Source organism: Pantherophis guttatus, chromosome 2 (assembly GCF_059756535.1).
Source record: "Pantherophis guttatus breed Tessera chromosome 2, ASM5975653v1, whole genome shotgun sequence".
NCBI lineage: Eukaryota > Metazoa > Chordata > Lepidosauria > Squamata > Colubridae > Pantherophis > Pantherophis guttatus.
The window spans coordinates 62243923-62261529 of record NC_142064.1 but is presented as its reverse complement, the minus strand read 5'-3'; the positions used below and the strand labels follow the sequence as shown (position 1 = coordinate 62261529).

The 17607-nt window shown below is 41.7% G+C and overlaps 2 protein-coding genes across 9 annotated transcripts in view; both read left to right on the top strand.

The window, feature by feature from the left end:
* The window catches only part of ERCC6L2 (ERCC excision repair 6 like 2), a 173723-nt gene that overhangs the window by 126753 nt on the left and 29363 nt on the right, over nucleotides 1–17607 (top strand). For all 8 annotated transcript variants that reach the window (XM_087888248.1, XM_034410082.3, XM_034410086.3 and 5 more), the window contains 3 exons: nucleotides 2932–3045; nucleotides 5235–5354; nucleotides 16556–16627. In XM_087888248.1, the coding sequence (XP_087744374.1) occupies nucleotides 2932–3045; nucleotides 5235–5354; nucleotides 16556–16627 (306 nt within the window). The remainder of the gene's footprint in view (nucleotides 1–2931; nucleotides 3046–5234; nucleotides 5355–16555; nucleotides 16628–17607) is intronic.
* Nucleotides 8542–13334, top strand: LOC148115131 (uncharacterized). The gene is made up of 2 exons (XM_087888249.1): nucleotides 8542–9880; nucleotides 13194–13334. The coding sequence occupies exon 1, from the start codon at nucleotides 8671–8673 to the stop codon at nucleotides 9853–9855; it is 1185 nt and encodes a 394-aa protein (XP_087744375.1). The 5' UTR covers nucleotides 8542–8670; the 3' UTR covers nucleotides 9856–9880; nucleotides 13194–13334.

Sequence of the window (17607 nt, the reverse complement as noted above, 5' to 3'; positions counted from 1 at the left end):
AAGTAGATCTTTGTTATGTAGAATAGACTGGCCCAGGCCTTAATGGCCCATTGACAAAGGGTGAGGGCAGGAAGATGGGAGCTGCTTCAAAACATGCTTATCCTAGAGAAATATAATATTCTGCCTTTTTCATATTTCCTAAAATATTTCACTCTTCCAGGAAAGGGGTGGGTGCTAACTTGCTACAATGGTATTACAATAATGCTGAAACTTGTCTATGAGAGCCAGTCTGGTGTACTGGTTAAGGTGTCTGGCTAGAAACTGGGATACTCCGAGTTCTGGTTCTGCTTAGGCCCAAAGCCAGCTGCGTGATCTTGGGCCAGTCACCTTCTTGAAGCCCTAAGAAGACGACAATGGCAAACTACTTCTGAAAAACCTTGCCAAGAAAACTGCAGGAACATGTCCAGGCAGTCTCTCAGAATTGGACACAATTGAATGGAAAAAAGAAAAATAACTATTGGGTGGGGACTAATTCATCTTTTGATAAATATATGTTTTTTGAATGGGATGCTAAATGTGTGTCTAATCATACCTCTACTTTAAAATGGTCTCGTTGATTGCTATTGATTGACTGCAGGTTAAGCAGATGCGTTTGAAAATGTTGTCTCAAAAGAAAAAATAATCAAGGAAAGACTTTGTGGCACACCTTTACAAGCTATATTACTAAGACATAATAGAAGCTGTTTTATTATTGCTCATCTCGTGTGATCCATAAAATGAGTAAACTTAACTTTTGTCATGTTTACCTCACTGGAACTACCACAACATAAATGGTCAGTGAATCATCACCTAAAAACCAGCCAGGCATAGCCAGGAAAGTAGTTATTTGAGACAGTTGTTGATATCATTGCTGGTCTACTGGAAAGCTATTGGATGAGATTTTTTTTAGTTGTTTCAGTTTAAATGTGTTTCAGATACTTGAAGAAGAATACTTTGAATTTTAAGCATGTGTGGAATAAATTCCCAGGTGTTTTTAAGTTTATATCCTAACTTTATACAAAATAAGCAAAGTTAACAATTGTGAAAGGTGAGGCAAAATGCATTTTTGCATAAGCTTCAAACATAGCCTACGGAGAAGAGGTGGAGGCAATATTTTTCCAGGGTCTGGAAATCCAGGAGACTTGGCCCAGCCATCTTGGAGGGAAAAATGAGTTAAAAGGTTATTCTAGATAATTTTTGTCAATTTTTTGGATTTAAGCATCTTTATTGGCTGTTATGAAAGGCAGTTTGGTATAGTTAAAGGCATTGGGCTCTAGGCCTGCCTAAGACACAAAGCTAGCTGAGTGTCCTTGGCCCAGTCTCACACTACAAATCCTAAGAAGAAGGTCATGGGAAACCACTACTGAAAACGTTGCCAAGAAAACTGCAAGGACTTAATCTGCCAAATGTTAACACTGACTTGAATGTATCTCCCCTTCCCGCCCACACACATATTATCTGTTATACTTTTAAGTTATTTGTTCTAGTCATGAAAGTCATATTCACATTTCAGCAGTTAAAGGAAGGTAATATAAACTATTCTGTAGTGTAGATCATCATTTTCGTGCATTAATAAAACTGCATGCTCCTTCACTTTGCTTGCTCAGGAAGAGGAAACCATCATAATTTAATAGATTATTGGTATCAGGAACATGACTTCATAATAATTGGAGACATTGGGATACCAGGGATTGTGACAGCTGTTGCTGCCGATAGGATTTACACACCTAAGAAGATATGGAAGTCTGCAAAGTACATGGAAAAACTGACAGAAGATGCCAGAGAAAGGGAGTGGTGTCTATAGATTATGCCTCTTTGCATAGCAGTGGCACATCTGAATAAACATCAAGCAGCCAAAAGATGTTTAATAAATGGACTAATGAAATTGAAATGCATCACTCAGTTAAAAAGTTCCCAGTCCATGGCTTTCAAGCTATGTTTACAGAAATCATTTCTGATTTATTAAAACATTTCTGATTCTTCTGTGTAGCTTTACCTGTACTCTGAACTAAGGTCTGATCTTATTTATTGTATTAGTCAACATAAAACATCTTGAACAATATACAATCTACATACTGAAGTACTTTAATCTATTATAGATCTTTGTTATGCCTTTTCCATCCTATTCTAATGTTTGTGTAGAGAGGTGGCTTTAGCAGGTTTAATTCATTACTCTCCACTCCAGCCTGGTTAGGATGGCAATTATTTCACTTAAATATATATGTAAATGTTTGTTGGGGGAGAGAAGTATATGTAATGGGCTGTGAAAATAACCTTGGCAAATAGGAGGAAGAGCTGCAGCTCAGACAATGCTCCAATAAGAGAAATCTGAGTCTGAAGGAGGAACAAGGGTGAGGAAAAGAGAAGGGGCCCACTCTAGTTTTCTGGAAAGTAAAGGCAGGGGAACGGAGAAGTGCTTTCAGACATGCTAGATTCTGTTACTGTAACCTTCAAATAAGGGTGATATTAAAATTCATTGTTTGGGTTGTGTTTGGGCTACCTCGAAAGGCTAACAGTATAGATCCGCGGTCAAGTTAGCTCTTATACATATGAGGACCTTGAATGAATATAGAGAGTTAAAATTCAGTGCTTTTCAGATGACAGTTTCAAAGCACATTGTATTTTTTATATTTGAAAGACTATTGAGATGTTTGCTGTTCATAAAATTAAAAGGAAATTGACATTTTTTTGCCTTTTCCAGATCAGCATTTTCTCATTATAAATGATAACAAAACGTTTTAATTTGACACTGATATGAAACTTTAGGGGCGGAATATTGTGTATTTTTCCATTCAGTCAAGTACAAAATACATTTCTAATATTGCAGAATTCAGGTTTTCTCCCCAATCCTGAGAAAAGAAACCCAAACACTGGATTTTGTGGAATAAATATTTCCTGTCTTATTTAAGTACTATAGTTCTCTGAGCTTTTAAACTGTTTATATTTCTACAGACAAATGCTCACGGCAAAACAATGAATGCGTTATATTTCAGTTATTTGACAGTCCTTCGTAAAATAGCAAATCATGCTGCCCTGTTACAGATGGAGAACACTAGCAAACAGCAGGTTAGTTTTCTCAAGTCTTTGATTTGAAGCAGCAACTTACCGGTAAATTCCATTCTTCATTTTATGTCTCACTCATTCTGTTAAAATTATGTTGAAACTATAGTTTTTCAAGGAATATACTTCCAAGTCTGTAATTGATTTACTGTTTGTGTCTAGTAATAAAAATATGATTATAGTGTCTACCATACTTATTCAGTTAGTCCTTCAGGTAGTCCTTGTTTAGTGATGTTTATACTTATGACAGTGGTGAAAAAGTAAATTTACAATCAATCCACACATTTATGATCTACATGGATCTGTAAAACAGAGGAAAGCTGAATTAAGATCATATGCATTTCACTTAAACACTGCTTTGCTTAACGACTGAATTACCTATATTGCTGTTCCCAGATCTGTTGTTTTCTGCCTTTACTTTTTTATGGCAACAGGGACAGAACGCAAAATTGTAAGGAACATAGCAAGAACTGCCCCATTAGTAAAGAGGCAATGTGGTGGCCTCATTCCTCTCCCTGTAACCTAGCAATCTCCTTGATACCTGCTGTGTGTTTTACATTCATTTATTTCAAAACAATCTTTCTGAGAGCAGCTTTCTCTAGCCAGTATCAGTAGTTAAGCTAAAAGCCTGCTCTTTTTCTTTTTTTCTTTCTTGCCTTCTAATAGAAAGAGAAAAAGGGATGGCTGCAGAAAGGGGTTAGGGAGGGCTTCTGCTTTCTAATTTCCCTTCTTTCTGTCTCAAAATATAAGTATGGTGTAGTAGCAGTCAGATGTCCTCGCTTAGAAAAATCAACAGAGGATTCAGTTGCTATTTCCCATTTTCTCCTCTTCCTTTCTAAGAGGTGAGGGAAATGAAATTACAACCAGAACCTGATAGTTGGAGCTTTCAATCTGGAATAGAATAGAATTCTTTATTAGCCAAATCTGATTGGACGCACAAGGAATTTGTCTTTGGGGTATATGCTCCCAGTGTACATAAGGAGAATAAAATACATTCATCAAGAATAAAAAGATACAACACTTAGTGATAGTCAAGGTTACTAATAAGCTATCAAATCGTACTAGGAAACAAATAAAAACAATATAAATTGAGAGATATAAGCTACATGGTTACAGTAATAAGTGGGAAGAGATAGATACTAATAAGGAAGAGAAGAAGAATAGTAATACAGTCTTAGTAAATTATTTGATAGTGTTGTGGGAATTAGTTGTTAAGCAGAGTGATGGCATTCAGGAAAAAACTCTTCTTGTGTCTAGTTGTTCTGGTGTGCAGTGCCCTATAGCGTCATTTTGAGGGTAGAAGTTGAAACAATTTATGTCCAGGATGTGAGGGGTCTGTAGATATTTTCACAGCCCTCTTTTTGACTCGTGCAGTATACAGATCCTCAATGGAAGGCAGATGACAGATTCAATGATTTCTAAGAGGGAATAGTCATGGCAATTCAAAAGCGTGCAAATGCGAATAGGCTAATAGGTACCACTTCGGTGGGAAGGTAACAGCGTCCTGAGTGCCTTGGCATATAGCCATACTGGCCACATGACCAGGAAAAGTGTTTTTGAACAATGACGGCTCCCACGCCAAGAAATGGAGGTGAGCACCACACCCTAGAGTTGGACATATCTGGACAGGGAAACCTTTACCTTTACCTGGTTGTGGGCACTCTCTATAGAAGATAGACTGCTACTTGCAGAAGTTTGACAAGGGATTTTCATTTGTGTAACAGTAGCAATAGCAAAAAGACATTCCTTCTATTTTAAATAAGCCAAAAGGAAAAAAATAGGAAGAGCTGGAATGACAAAAGGATAAATAAGAATAAATTCCATTTATTCAGCCACGTCCATGATCGAAAGTGACCTCAGATCTGATCCATTTCTTTAGTCTACTCCTCCACATTTTTTTGCTCCTCCAGAATATCTTCCATGAAATTCCTGCTATTTGTAGTCTTATCTATCAATTCCTCACCCTTGCTCCCTCCCTCCCTCACACTAAACGTTTATGATATGAACATATTGAATTTCTCCATATATTGTTTTCTGAACTCTATAAGAGAGAGAATACACACATCAAATGTACAATATGTAGTTTTTCAAATGTTTTCAATCTCTCCTTGCACTAAGTGTATTCTTCCACTTCTTTTAATTCAGCTATTAATTACTTTAGCATTTTCTTTTCCTCGATTTGTATTTTATTGTAGGAGGCCTACATCACAAGGATCTGCAGCCATGTTTTTTCCAAGTTTCCTGATTTTGTGGACCTTAGCAAAAATGCTGCTTTTGAAACTCTTTCTGATCCAAAATATAGTGGGAAAATGAAAGTAAGTAAATGAGGGGAAAGATGGAGTAGAACTGTTTTCCAGTACATATTTTTTTTGCTTGCATTCAGCACACCATGAGTAGTAGTGAAATGACTATTAACAGCCAGGTATTTGAACATCCCCATAACAAAAATGCAAATTATTTATCGGTTTGCTTTTACCTTGCAGGTAATGGTTGTTCAGAAAAGATGTTCCTATTTCCACCTAAGTTTGATAGTCAGTATTCTGTATTTTTGTAAGGAATGCACTAAGCATATTTTAAAAATGGAGTTAGCAAGTTAGCAAGAGTTAGCAAGACACTAATAAAATGAAAGCTTTAATCAGACACAATTGCCCTTAGAAGATTTATTTTATTTTAATGAGTCTACAAAGCTTTCTTTCTTTCTTTCTTTCTTTCTTTCTTTCTTTCTTTCTTTCTTTCTTTCTTATAATTTGTATGCCGCCCTATCTCCATAGGACTCAGGGCGGCTCACAACAAATAAAACAAACCCAATAACGTAAAATACATAAATATGCATACATAAAATACATAAATGTATAAATATATAATTTAAACATATATTAAAACCCATTAAAATAATCAAAAAACGCCTCAGTCCAGGCTGGGTGACGTGAACAGCCATGTTTTTAATTCGCGGCAGAAGGTGCGAAGGTCAGGAGCCAACCGAAGCCCCAGGGGGAGTTGATTCCAAAGAGTGGGCGTGCCCACAGAGAAAGCTCTACCCCTGGGGGCCGCCAGCTGACATTGTCTAGCCGACGGCACCCAGAGAAGGCCCTCCCTGTGAGAACGCACCAGGCGATGGGAAGCCGTTGCTGGCTGCAGATGGTCCGACAAGTATCCTGGGCCTAAGCCATGTAGGGCTTTATAGGTCATCATCAGCACCTTGAATCTCACCCGGAGGGCCACCGGTAACCAATGCAAGTCGCGCAGGAGAGGTGTAACATGGGAGTATCGGGACCCTCCCATCACAACCCGCGCAACCTTCTTTCAGCTTCTTTAGCTGAAAGAAGATATGACAGCTTTTAAAATTAGATTTGAATCCAAAGCTCAAAAATTTATTGCTGACTTCTGTAGAGTTAACTTACCTGAAGTTAATCCTTTTTATTAGTTTATAATATAAAATATAAAAATACAAAAACAAATAACAGGAAAAATAGGGGAGGGGAAAGGGAAGAGAAAAGTGTAGGAAAGACGGGAAAAAGAAAGAAAAGGCATTGACTTCCGACTCCCTTTGGTGCAGTAGAATAAGATAGTAACATCAAACCTCAACTTTTTACTTTTACATAATAGTATAATCTAGCCATTTCTATAGCAACAACCTATCTATCCTTCATTTTTTTCCACCTCAAGCACAAAGTCCAGAAGTGGTTTCCAAGTAGAAACAAAAGTAATTGTGCTTTTTCTTTTACCAAAGTCAATTTAACCACCTCTGCTAACTCCCATCTGTTCTTGCAACCATTCATCCATTGTGGGGATTAAAGTGTCCTTCCATGTTTGTGCATAAAGTAATCTTTCTGCCGTCAGTGTAGAGTTAACTTACATGAACAAATCAGTAACTGAAAAATTGAACTGAAATAGGTATCTTAAGTAGCCAGGATAGTGCCAAGTTTGTTTTTATTAATTACTGTAATACAATTACTAAATTATTTCAGTAATCTGTCATGCTCCTTTGTGTTGGAAAATATTTTTTGTGTGAAATAATAGACTGACTATCTCTGGTATCTATTAAAAATACTTCGCAAAGGCAGACTTTCAAGAAGTTTCTTCAATACCCTGGGATGCAGTTCATCTCAACATATTCAGAATGTTCTGTGATCACCAGTGCTGTCCTTTCATTGTGCTGTTCATAACCTGTTTGCTGGAAGAAAACATTTGGTCATTAGAGAAGACAGGAGTTTGGGGTGAGGGAGTGTTTACTGTCAACTCTATTTGAGGTCCTCAGAAAGAAAAGAATGATTTTGCAGAGATGGAGGAGAGGGGGAGATTTCATCTTCAGATATTTGAGCATTTTTCTCACTCTCAGAGTGGCAACCAGTATAATCCAGGCTCTTTAGGATTGCAGTCTTAGTAAATTAGTTAAATGTGATTATTGCCTGTAGACAAAGATCAAATAATGAGCAAATCACAATGTGGTTTGTGCCTTTTACATTGTTACAGGATGGTGCTATTTTTGTTCTGTGCATTTTCTTTTATTTAGTATTAAACAAAGTCTTTATTGGCATGGAGAGGATTATTTCTATAATAAAACATAGACATAGACAGTGCTGTCATATCAATTAGTATTAGCTTGTAGTCCATAATATTTGGAATCCTATGATGTAGTGTCATGAGCAACAGGATCTTCTACTCATTGAACAGGATAGGATTCTTCTCCCTGCTCTCAAAATGTAGGTCAGAGGATCCATAAAGACCGAAGGAATGTGAGGAGCAAGGTGAAGAAGGGATATCCCATTATTGAGCAGACATTCATTTCTGAACATTAGATGCCCAGAAATCATAGCATACCTTAACTTAGTTGATTCTCTTTTTCCTCCTTGGTTAAAAAAGGATGAATAGATTGGGATTATTTGTTTAGATTTTTATTTTATTTAAAAGATTAAAATACAAAATACAAAGTGAAAAAATGTACAAAGACAAAACAAAAGTAGACAAGAATATTAAGAAAACGTGAATTAAAAGGACAAAGAACAGAAACACATATTATCCCCTCTAGTTGAACACTGTTTGCAACAACAATATTGCAACAGTATAGTAGCTTCTGTCGAGTCCGACATATTGCCTGACAATGCAGGGACGGGAAGGACGAACGGTGGAGGATACGAAACAACATGACATGCTGGGAAAAACAACTGTTCATGGTGGTGGTGGTGGCACTGGGTATAGGCGGACGGTTCCAGGACCGCAGTGCGTCGGGGATAGAAACCGGGGGGTGGTTGCTACTATGCCGGTGATAGAGGACCTTCCACGGACGCCGGTGGGATAGATACGTGACGGAGGTGTGGCAACTGACCTCCGCGGTGCTGATGATGTCAATAGAGGCTGTTATGCTGATGCAGAGGAGGGGCGGTGCCCAAAGAAGCGCTCCCCAGCTGGCGGACGTCCACCCGGCCAACGAGGGCGGGCAAAGTGGCGTAATAAAAGGCGCTACGAGGTGAACGCTTGTAGCGCCAACTTTAAAATGTTTGGAGCTCAGTGTTTTCTCGGAGCTAACAGCGGCATTAAACCAGCATCACTAACCCAGTTGGATGAGTCCTGTTGTGTTTTCTTGCTGTTTCCATGTTGTTCGGGAGAAAGAGCTGAGAGAAAGTTGGCGCTATGAGCGTTCGCCTCGTAGCACCTTTTATTACGCCACTTTGTTTAGCCAGCCCTAAGTTAAGGCTGGATCCTGCCCTCAGCAGACTCAGGAGGACGGAACACCCAGCCACCGGAACCCACCCGCCGCCCCCAGAGGATGGGGTAGGGCTTGTTGAACGGGGCATACACAGTGCTCCTGTGCAGGTACTGCAGGATAGTGAACGGACCGGCCCGGGGCAACCATCTGAGACTCAGGGGCCCTGGGTGGCTCGTGCACCGTCACAGGGGTATCCTGGACAGGCCTATATGTTGGCTCCAGGGGGATGGCCTCCTCAGGCGATGTGGGGTCCACCACCGCTACAAGCAACCTTTGATAGGAGTCCGGACCGAGTGGCTATTTTTTTGAGCCAGGTCATCAGTTATATGGATTTGTATGGTCGTTTCTATCCGTCCCAGTGGGCAATGGTGGTAGCGATTATGACTGTATTGAGGGGGGAGGCAGCGGACTGGGTAACTGACCTCTATAGCGACCATGCCCGGGAATTAACAGACATAGGCCTGTTTCTGGAGAGCCTTAGGGCCCGCTTCGAGGATGACTCCCGAACACAGCAGGCTGAGAGGGAGCTGGTGTCCCTGAAGCAGAGGGGTCGACCCGCGAGAGACTTTGGAAAGGACTTCTGGGCAATCGCGGAAAGATTGCGGGCATGGTCCGAGCGGATGCTTGTGCACCAGTTCTACCTAGGTTTGGGCCGTGAGTTAAGGCAAGCTTGTGTCTACCGGGGTCTCCCGCCACGTCTGACGGAATGGTTTAGGGCGGCTATCGATTTGGATATCGGCCTGAAAGAATTTCGGTTCAAGGGGATAGCCGGAACAACGCAACCGAGACGGGCCACAGACAGACCACCCACAACTAGGGACTCCGGGAAGCCAAGCATGACAACCGGGATCTCAGAGTCTACTCGTAGGGCCCCATTCCGGTGTTTCAGGTGCAATCAGGTGGGACATAGAGCTTTGGATTGTCCGTTTCCTCCACCACAACCTTCCACAGGTCGCATCCCAGTAACCAATGGGAAGGAGCGAGCGCGAATGACTCCAGAACGGTCCAGAGCGGCGTCACAGGCCTTGCCTTCTGAGAGCGGTACACCTACCAAGGAGGCCGGGGTATCAGCGGGACCCGAGGAGCTACCAGTGGTGTTGGATGACTGATGAAGAAGACATCCACGATCCGATGGTGAGTGCATCCATACGCCCTTCGTCATCCAAGTTATCCTTCTAAACCCATGTACCACTAAGGAGATACGACAGGGAGCACTAATTGATTCAGGATGCACCCGGTGTTTAATGCAGGACTCCTTAGCAACCCAATTGGGTCTCCGCTTAGTCCAGTTAAAGGACCCCATCCGATTTGAGCAAATGGACGGGTAATGGAGCCAATAAGACTGGAAGTAGGAGAACATTAGGAATATCTTCGGTTTGTGGTGGGGATGTGATGATAGAACCCATCATTCTGGGATTAGCCTGGTTGGATAAATGGCAACCCATCATATGGTGGGAGGGGGGATACAGGAAACTGCGACTTGAGCTCCGTCCTGAACCGGTTGCAAAAGATGTCGGTAAAAGGGTAGATGATGTTCGCCCAACACAACCTTTGCGGAATACTAAACCTTTAGTACCAGGGGTCCCAGATATATATGCAGACGTAGCAGAGGTCTTCAGTGAAGTAGAATGTGATTCGTTACCGCCACATCGTACAACAGATTGTGCTATAGAACTAATACCCGGGGCTACATTACCCAAGCCCTGTATGTATTCAATGACCCCAAAAGAACTGAAGGAACTACGCAGATATATAGGTCAAAATCTGGCCAGAGGGTTTATCAAACCTAGCAGGGCACATATGGCTGCCCCGGTCCTTTTCAGGGAGAAAAAGGATGGGGGCCTGTGCCTCTGTGTTGATTTTAGGGGTTTGAACGCTGTGAGCATAGAACCTTTTTACCCCTTACCGCTGATAAAAGATTTATTGGCTACCTTGTCCATAGGCCGGATTTTCACAAAACTAGATCTGCGGGAGGTGTACTGCCGCATTCGCATTAAACAAGGTGACGAATGGAAGACCACTTTTAATTGCCCACTCGGCAGTTACAAATTCCAGGTCATGCCGTTCGGTTTGCAGGGAGCCCCGGCGGTGTTCATGCAACTGATTAATGAAGTACTGCATGCGCACTTGTATCGGGGGGTGTTGGTATATCTTGATGATATCCTCATTTATACTGATACCATGGAGGAACATATGCGGTTAGTCCACCAGGTGTTAGGGAGACTCCTAGAGGCCAAACTATTCATCAAGGTCTCGAAATGCGAATTCCACCGCACTGAGTTGGATTACCTGGGGTATAGAATCTCTAAAAAAGTGTTGGGGATGGACCCCAATAAAATCACTACGGTTTTGGAATGGCAGGCTCTGGTGACAAGGAAACAATTACAGAGTTTCCTCGGTTTTGCCAATTTTTATAGACAATTTATGCCGGCATTCATTCAGATAGCATTACCCCTTACCGACCTCCTCCGCACAAAAGGAATATCATAAAAGTAAAGCCGAGCCAACGTATAGTATGGACTTCGAACTGTCAGAAGGCTTTCGACGCTTTGAAAGCTCTATTCGCTCAGGAGCCCATACTTCAACACCCTAACCAGCAAAAGCCGTTTATAGTGCAAGCGGACGCAAGCGATGTGGCCATTGGGGCGGTATTCTTGCAAAGCAACGAACACGGCCAATTACAGCCATACATCTAAAAAATTTACCCCCACCGAGAGAGGGTGGGCTATATGGGAAAAAGAGGCATTCGCAGTCCGTTGGGCCCTCCTCACATGGTGACATATATTGGAGGGGGCAAGGGAGTGATTCAAAGTCTGGATGGATCACAGGAATCTGATAGCACTACAAACCCCCAGGAAGCTCTCGCCCAAACAAGTGCATTGGGCCCAATATTTTCAACGATTTAATTTTGTACTGAAATATGTACCAGTGGGAAAGAACTTTCTGGCTGACGCCCTATCCCGTATGCCACAATTTCATAGTAAGCGGGATGAGGTGGTACAATCCATGATACCCAACGAACATCCAATAGGGAAGATGTTAGCCACGTCTGATACACCTACCGGGTGGGAGGAAGGACTCCACAGTGCCCTGAAAACAGACGTATGGGTATAGGACAATAGGCATCTATTTACTCATAGAGACGGATTGGTATGGAAGGGTGATAAATTATACATCCCAATAGAACTACATAAGGCAGTTCTACAACAGTGCCATGACGTTAAAGTAGCCGGACACTTCGGGTTTCTCAAAACCCTGCATCTAACATGATGACAGTTCTGGTGGCCGCATATGCGGATTGACATAGAGGAATATATAAACAGTTTTCCTGTGTGCACCAAATCCAAATTGAGACCAGGAAAGCCACTTGGGCTGTTGCAATCCGTGGCTAGCTCCAGTAAACCGTGGGACAAAATAGCCATGGATTTTATCGTTGAACTCCCAGAAAGCAATAGCAATACAGTAATATGGACTGTCATCGATCTCTTTTCTAAGCAAGCCCATTTTATACTGTGTAGCAGGCTACCATCAGCCCGAAAACTGTCCAGCCTTTTCATCCAACATGTTTACCGCTTACACGGGGTGCCTCGCAGGATTATCTCAGACAGGGGGGTGCAATTCATGGCAAGATTCTGGAGGAATTACATACAGGCGATAGGGTCGACGCAGGGACTTAGTTCAGCGTTCCACCCTAGCACTAACGGTGTGATTGAGAGAGCCAATGCTATGGTAGAATGCCATCTAAGAAGTTATATCTCCTATCAACAAACAGATTGGTCGACCCTATGGCCATTCGCTGAAGTGGTATATAATAATGCAATACACCGTAGTACTGGTACTGGGTGTCAGGACGGGATTTCGTTGCTATCCCCGAACTGGAATCACCTGATACAGGGTTATCCCCAGTGAATGGGCCGAAAAAATAAGGACATTATGGCCACACATCAGAACAGCGCTAGACAAAGCGGCAGCGGAATATAAGTGCCAAGCGGATAGGAAACGAACAAAACTAGAACCATTCAAGGTGGGGGATATGGTATACCTTTCCACTAAGTACATAAAATTATGAGTGCCCAACCAGAAACTGGGACCAAAATATTTGGGTCCCTTTCCGTTGAGCAAAGTCATTAACCCTGTCACATTTGCTCTAAAACTTCCACCACTCCTGGGCAGGATCCATCCAGTTTTCCATAGTAGTCTGCTCAAACTGGTAACTGCAGTCAGACATACCCAAACCCTCCCTGGTCTGGTAAGGGATGAGCAATACGAAGTAGATGACATACTGGACTCTAGGGTTCACAGAGGAAGACTCCAATACCTAGTAAGATGGAAAGGGTATCCCTATGAAGAGGCTTCCTGGGTACTCGCGGGAGATGTTAATGCCAACATAGAAAGAACCCACTAAAGCCAAGAGCTGCTATTAACACATCTACTTTATATCTTACAGAGGAGCCCTTGGTAAAGGGGAGCTGCCTGTTGAACCCGACATATTGCCTGACAATGCAGGGACGGGAAGGAGGAACAGTGGAGGATACGAAATGACATGACGTGCTGGGAAAAGCAGCTGTTCACGGTGGTGGTGGTGGCACTGGGTATAGGCGGACGGTTCTGGGACCGCGGTGCGTCGGGGATAGAAACCGGGGGGTGGTTGCTGCTATGCCGGTGATGGAGGACCTTTTGCGGACGCAGGTGGGATGGATACGTGATGGAGGCGTGGCAACTGACCTCTGAGGCGCTGACGATGTCAATAGAGGCTGTTATGCTGACCCAGAGGAGGGGCGGTGCCCAAAGAAGCGCTCCCCAGCTGGCGGACGTCCACCCGGCCAACGAGGGCGGGCAAAGTGGCGTAATAAAAGGCGCTACGAGGTGAACGCTCGTAGCGCCAACTTTAAAACGTTTGGAGCTCGGTGTTTTCTCGGGGCTAACAGCGGCATTAAACCAGCATCACTAACCCAGTTGGATGTGTCCTGTTGTGTTTTCTTGCTGTTTCCGTATTGTTCGGGAAAAAGAGCTGAGAGCTTCCTCCTTGCAAAACAGATCCAAACTTTATAAATTTCTACACCTATTTGCAACCCAATTGATCTGTCATATCTATCTATATCTGTCTATATCATCTGTATATCTATATATATCATCCATCCATCTATCCATCCATAAAAATAAATGGTTAACAGATTAAACAACTGCAAAGTTAATGTTCAAGGCCCTCTGTTAACAATCTGTTATTGCAATTTTCTTATTAGGTTTTTTAATCTACCACAAATCACTCCAATTATCTCTGATCTGTCCAGGATCAGATATCGTCGTTTGACTCTTAAAAATAAAACCCCTCCTTAGGATTTTAATTGAGAGTTTTCCCAACAATTGCATCTTATTTCTGAAGTTCAGGAGAGGTTGAATAGATTGTCGATCCATTTTAGTGGCTATTGTTAGTTCCAGCTTTGAAAATTTGTAAGATAAAATTTATGGGAAGGTTCCTGGTGGTGATTCAATCTCTCCTGAGCTAACTAAAAATAACTCAGTGCAGAGGGTTTCCATTTTGATCTTCTCAATAAGTATGATTGTCCCCTTAAAAAAGAGGCTAGCAGCTATTTTTCCTACTTTTAAAAAGAAAGAGAATGCCTAGCAAACTCTAGACCCATTAATTTGCTTAGCACAGTCAGCAAACACTGCACCAGCCATCTGTACTGTAATCTAAGGGACATGAACAAGAAAAACCTAGTGGCAAAAAAGGCTGGTTCCAAAAGCTTTGATGTATCTTTGACTACTGCCTAGTGCTCCAGCATTTAATTGAAAAACACTCCTTTCAGAGTCTTTTCTCTGTAGGCAGCCTTTATAGCTCTCAAGTCTACATTTCACCCTCTTTCTTGAGCCAATTTGTGGGAGAAACTGGAAGCTTCTGTGATTGATTAGTGCTTACTATCATTCACATCTCCACAATGGTATGTCCCTAAAAGTCAAATGCAAACTCCAAAGTCATTAATCAAACATTATTACAACCTAAAGGTTGAGCAGAGCTTCTGTTAAATTTCTCATAAATACTGTGCTGGGTCTCCTATTCCCCTCCCTCTGCATCGTCCTCCCCCCAGTCAAAGAACATGGATGGATGAAGTGATGATTCTTTCTAGGTCCCCTGTAGGACTCAAAAGAACATGGGGGGGCATTGGCTTTGCTCAATATTGAAGAGAGGATCATCTGGAAATAAGCTTTCATAAAACCAAGTTTATGGCCTTTGCCAGGAGATCAAAGGCACACTTCTGACATGTACTTGTGACATATAAAGGGAACAAAGTTGAGTAAATCTTATGCTTTTAAGTGTGATCTTTCATGCTTCTGGCTCCAGGAAGCCCACAGCAACTATCATCTCCCAAACACCGAGAAATATACTATTACTACTTAACATTTATTATAGGTTCTTCAGACCTGCACTCCTTACACTATCTGAAGAAAAGTCATGATGAAACTCCTTTATCTAACCATTTTGTAAATTAATCCCCCTCCCACACTTGGACTCTAGTCTTCCACTTCATTTGCTCTGTCAGCACTGTATGATGGGGGGGACACACTACCAAACTGATTCAAGCTAAACTCTAAACTTGCCCACCACAGAAAACCTAAGGAATAGCAGGGATGTCAAACTGGTGGCCCATCGGCCGAATGCCTCACATGCAGGTCACGCCCACCCCAGCTTCGCGAAGGGAAAAAACATTACAAAACATCCCCTGTGGCAATGTGATGCCGCAAGTTTGACACCTATGGAATAGAGCAATATTAGTTGCATATCTTAAACCAGAGTTCCCCAACCTGGATTGGCGGCCCGGAGTGGGGAGGATCAGGTGACTTTAGGTGAGCGAGCGCATGTGCCATGCAAACAGGGCTGCGGGCGAGTGACACAAACAGGGCCGTGAGCGTGACTACAGAACGCTTGTGGTGACACTGGTGCCCGTGTGATGCAGTGATGCTACTGTGAGTGGGGGTGAGTGCGCACACACACAGGCATGTGCACAGGCCAGCCACTCATGCAGCCCAGTGGCCAATAGGTTGTGGGTAGTGGGCCGCGACTCACAGGTTGGAACCCCTGCCTTAAAAACAGCTAGAGAGCCCTAATAACACAAGGATCTTTACTTTGGTTTGCTGCAGTGCCATCACTGTTGTGATAGATGGGAGACACAGGAAGACCTTCTTTCAATAAGTTTGCCCTTGAAATGCTGGGCAATTGGAACTATCAAGCACATCTTCCTGCGCTGCTCATTTTAGATAGATGCCCAGAGTACCCTTCTTCTCAAACTATTCACTAGGTTATAAACTTACAGAGCAATTCTAGATCTCCCTACAAATCTCTGACTCAACCCATAATATTGCCAAATTCTTGGCAGAATTGTGCAAAAATTATCAGGAATTGATCATCAAGTCTAGACAGACTTGGCATATGCTATTATACTGCTGGTATATTATTTCCAGAGATTTTGGTTGGGTAGCTTCTGTTGCCACAATTTAATTTTTAATTCATTTCTTTTTTTGTAGGTTGCATGCAGCACACTATCAACTTACTATGTTTTATCCATGCATTATATGCAGTTTTCAATTTTATAGCAGTTTTATGGCTTTATTTAACCATCTTTTACCTCTATAGTTCCTGTTCTCATATGTTCTAGATATAAGGCTGTTTTTCTGTGATACTTATTGATTTTGTTTTATCTGTATTTTTATTTAAAGACCAAAGTAAAGAGATCATATTATGTAAAATAGATATGGTAAAACATTTGGGGTGAGATTTAGTCAATGTTATTTTCCATTGTTCACTTCCAGGTCCTTCAGAAACTTTTAAATCATTTCAGGAAAAACAAAGATAAAGTGCTTCTTTTTTCTTTTTCAACAAAGGTAAGCTATGTCATCTTAATGTAAGGCTCGGGATGTTATTAGCATCTTTCATCCATTACTGCTTTCTAGCTTGAAATGACTATGCAGGGAACAATAGAGAACAAAGCATCTTCAAATGTTATAATTCTTTACAGGAGAAAACCTTTTAAATTGCATCATACATTTCTACTCTAATAACAACAAATCTGTTCTCTGGGAAATGCTCCCCAAATGAGCATATGTGATTTCCTCCCTCCTTCTCCCAAAACACTAAAATTTAGGAGCATTCATGGAAAATAATTCAGATTCGAAACCAAGAAAAGGAAATACAAAGTAGATATTAAAAATGTGGAATGCATTAACATCAAATATAAAGGAGCACCAATTTAGACTTGTGAAGGATAGAGTCAGCAAAGTTTACTACGGCTGCATACATCCCCTGAATAACATGCAGAATATCTTCAACTGCCAGAGGGTATTAAAGTAGATTATACTTCTGTTTGTGTTTTTGAGATCCCCAGTATATTATATTTTTGGCCCCTGTGCATTGTGGATGCTGGATTTATGAGACTTTGGCTTTAATTCAGCAAGGCTCTCCTTACACTCCTTGGTTCATGCAATAAAAACAATTAGTGTATATCATAATATGAGGATCATAATGTAGATATGATACATTTCCTAAACTGAGCATTTTCCTACAAGAAGAATAAGAATAAGAATAATTTTATTTCTATACTGCCCTTCTCCCGAAGGACTCAGGGCGGTGTACAGCCTATTAAAAGCATAAGACAAACATCAATTAAAATAATTTAAAATTATTAAATAATTCAGATCAATTTAAAACCCCAGAAATTTAAAACACCCAATTTAAAATTATTATGTTGATAGTCCGGCCTGGCGGAACAACAGGGTCTTGAGTACACAGCGAAATACCCAGAGGTCGGAGATCTTATGCACTTCCGGGGGCAGTTCATTCCACAGACCTGGGGCTCCCACAGAGA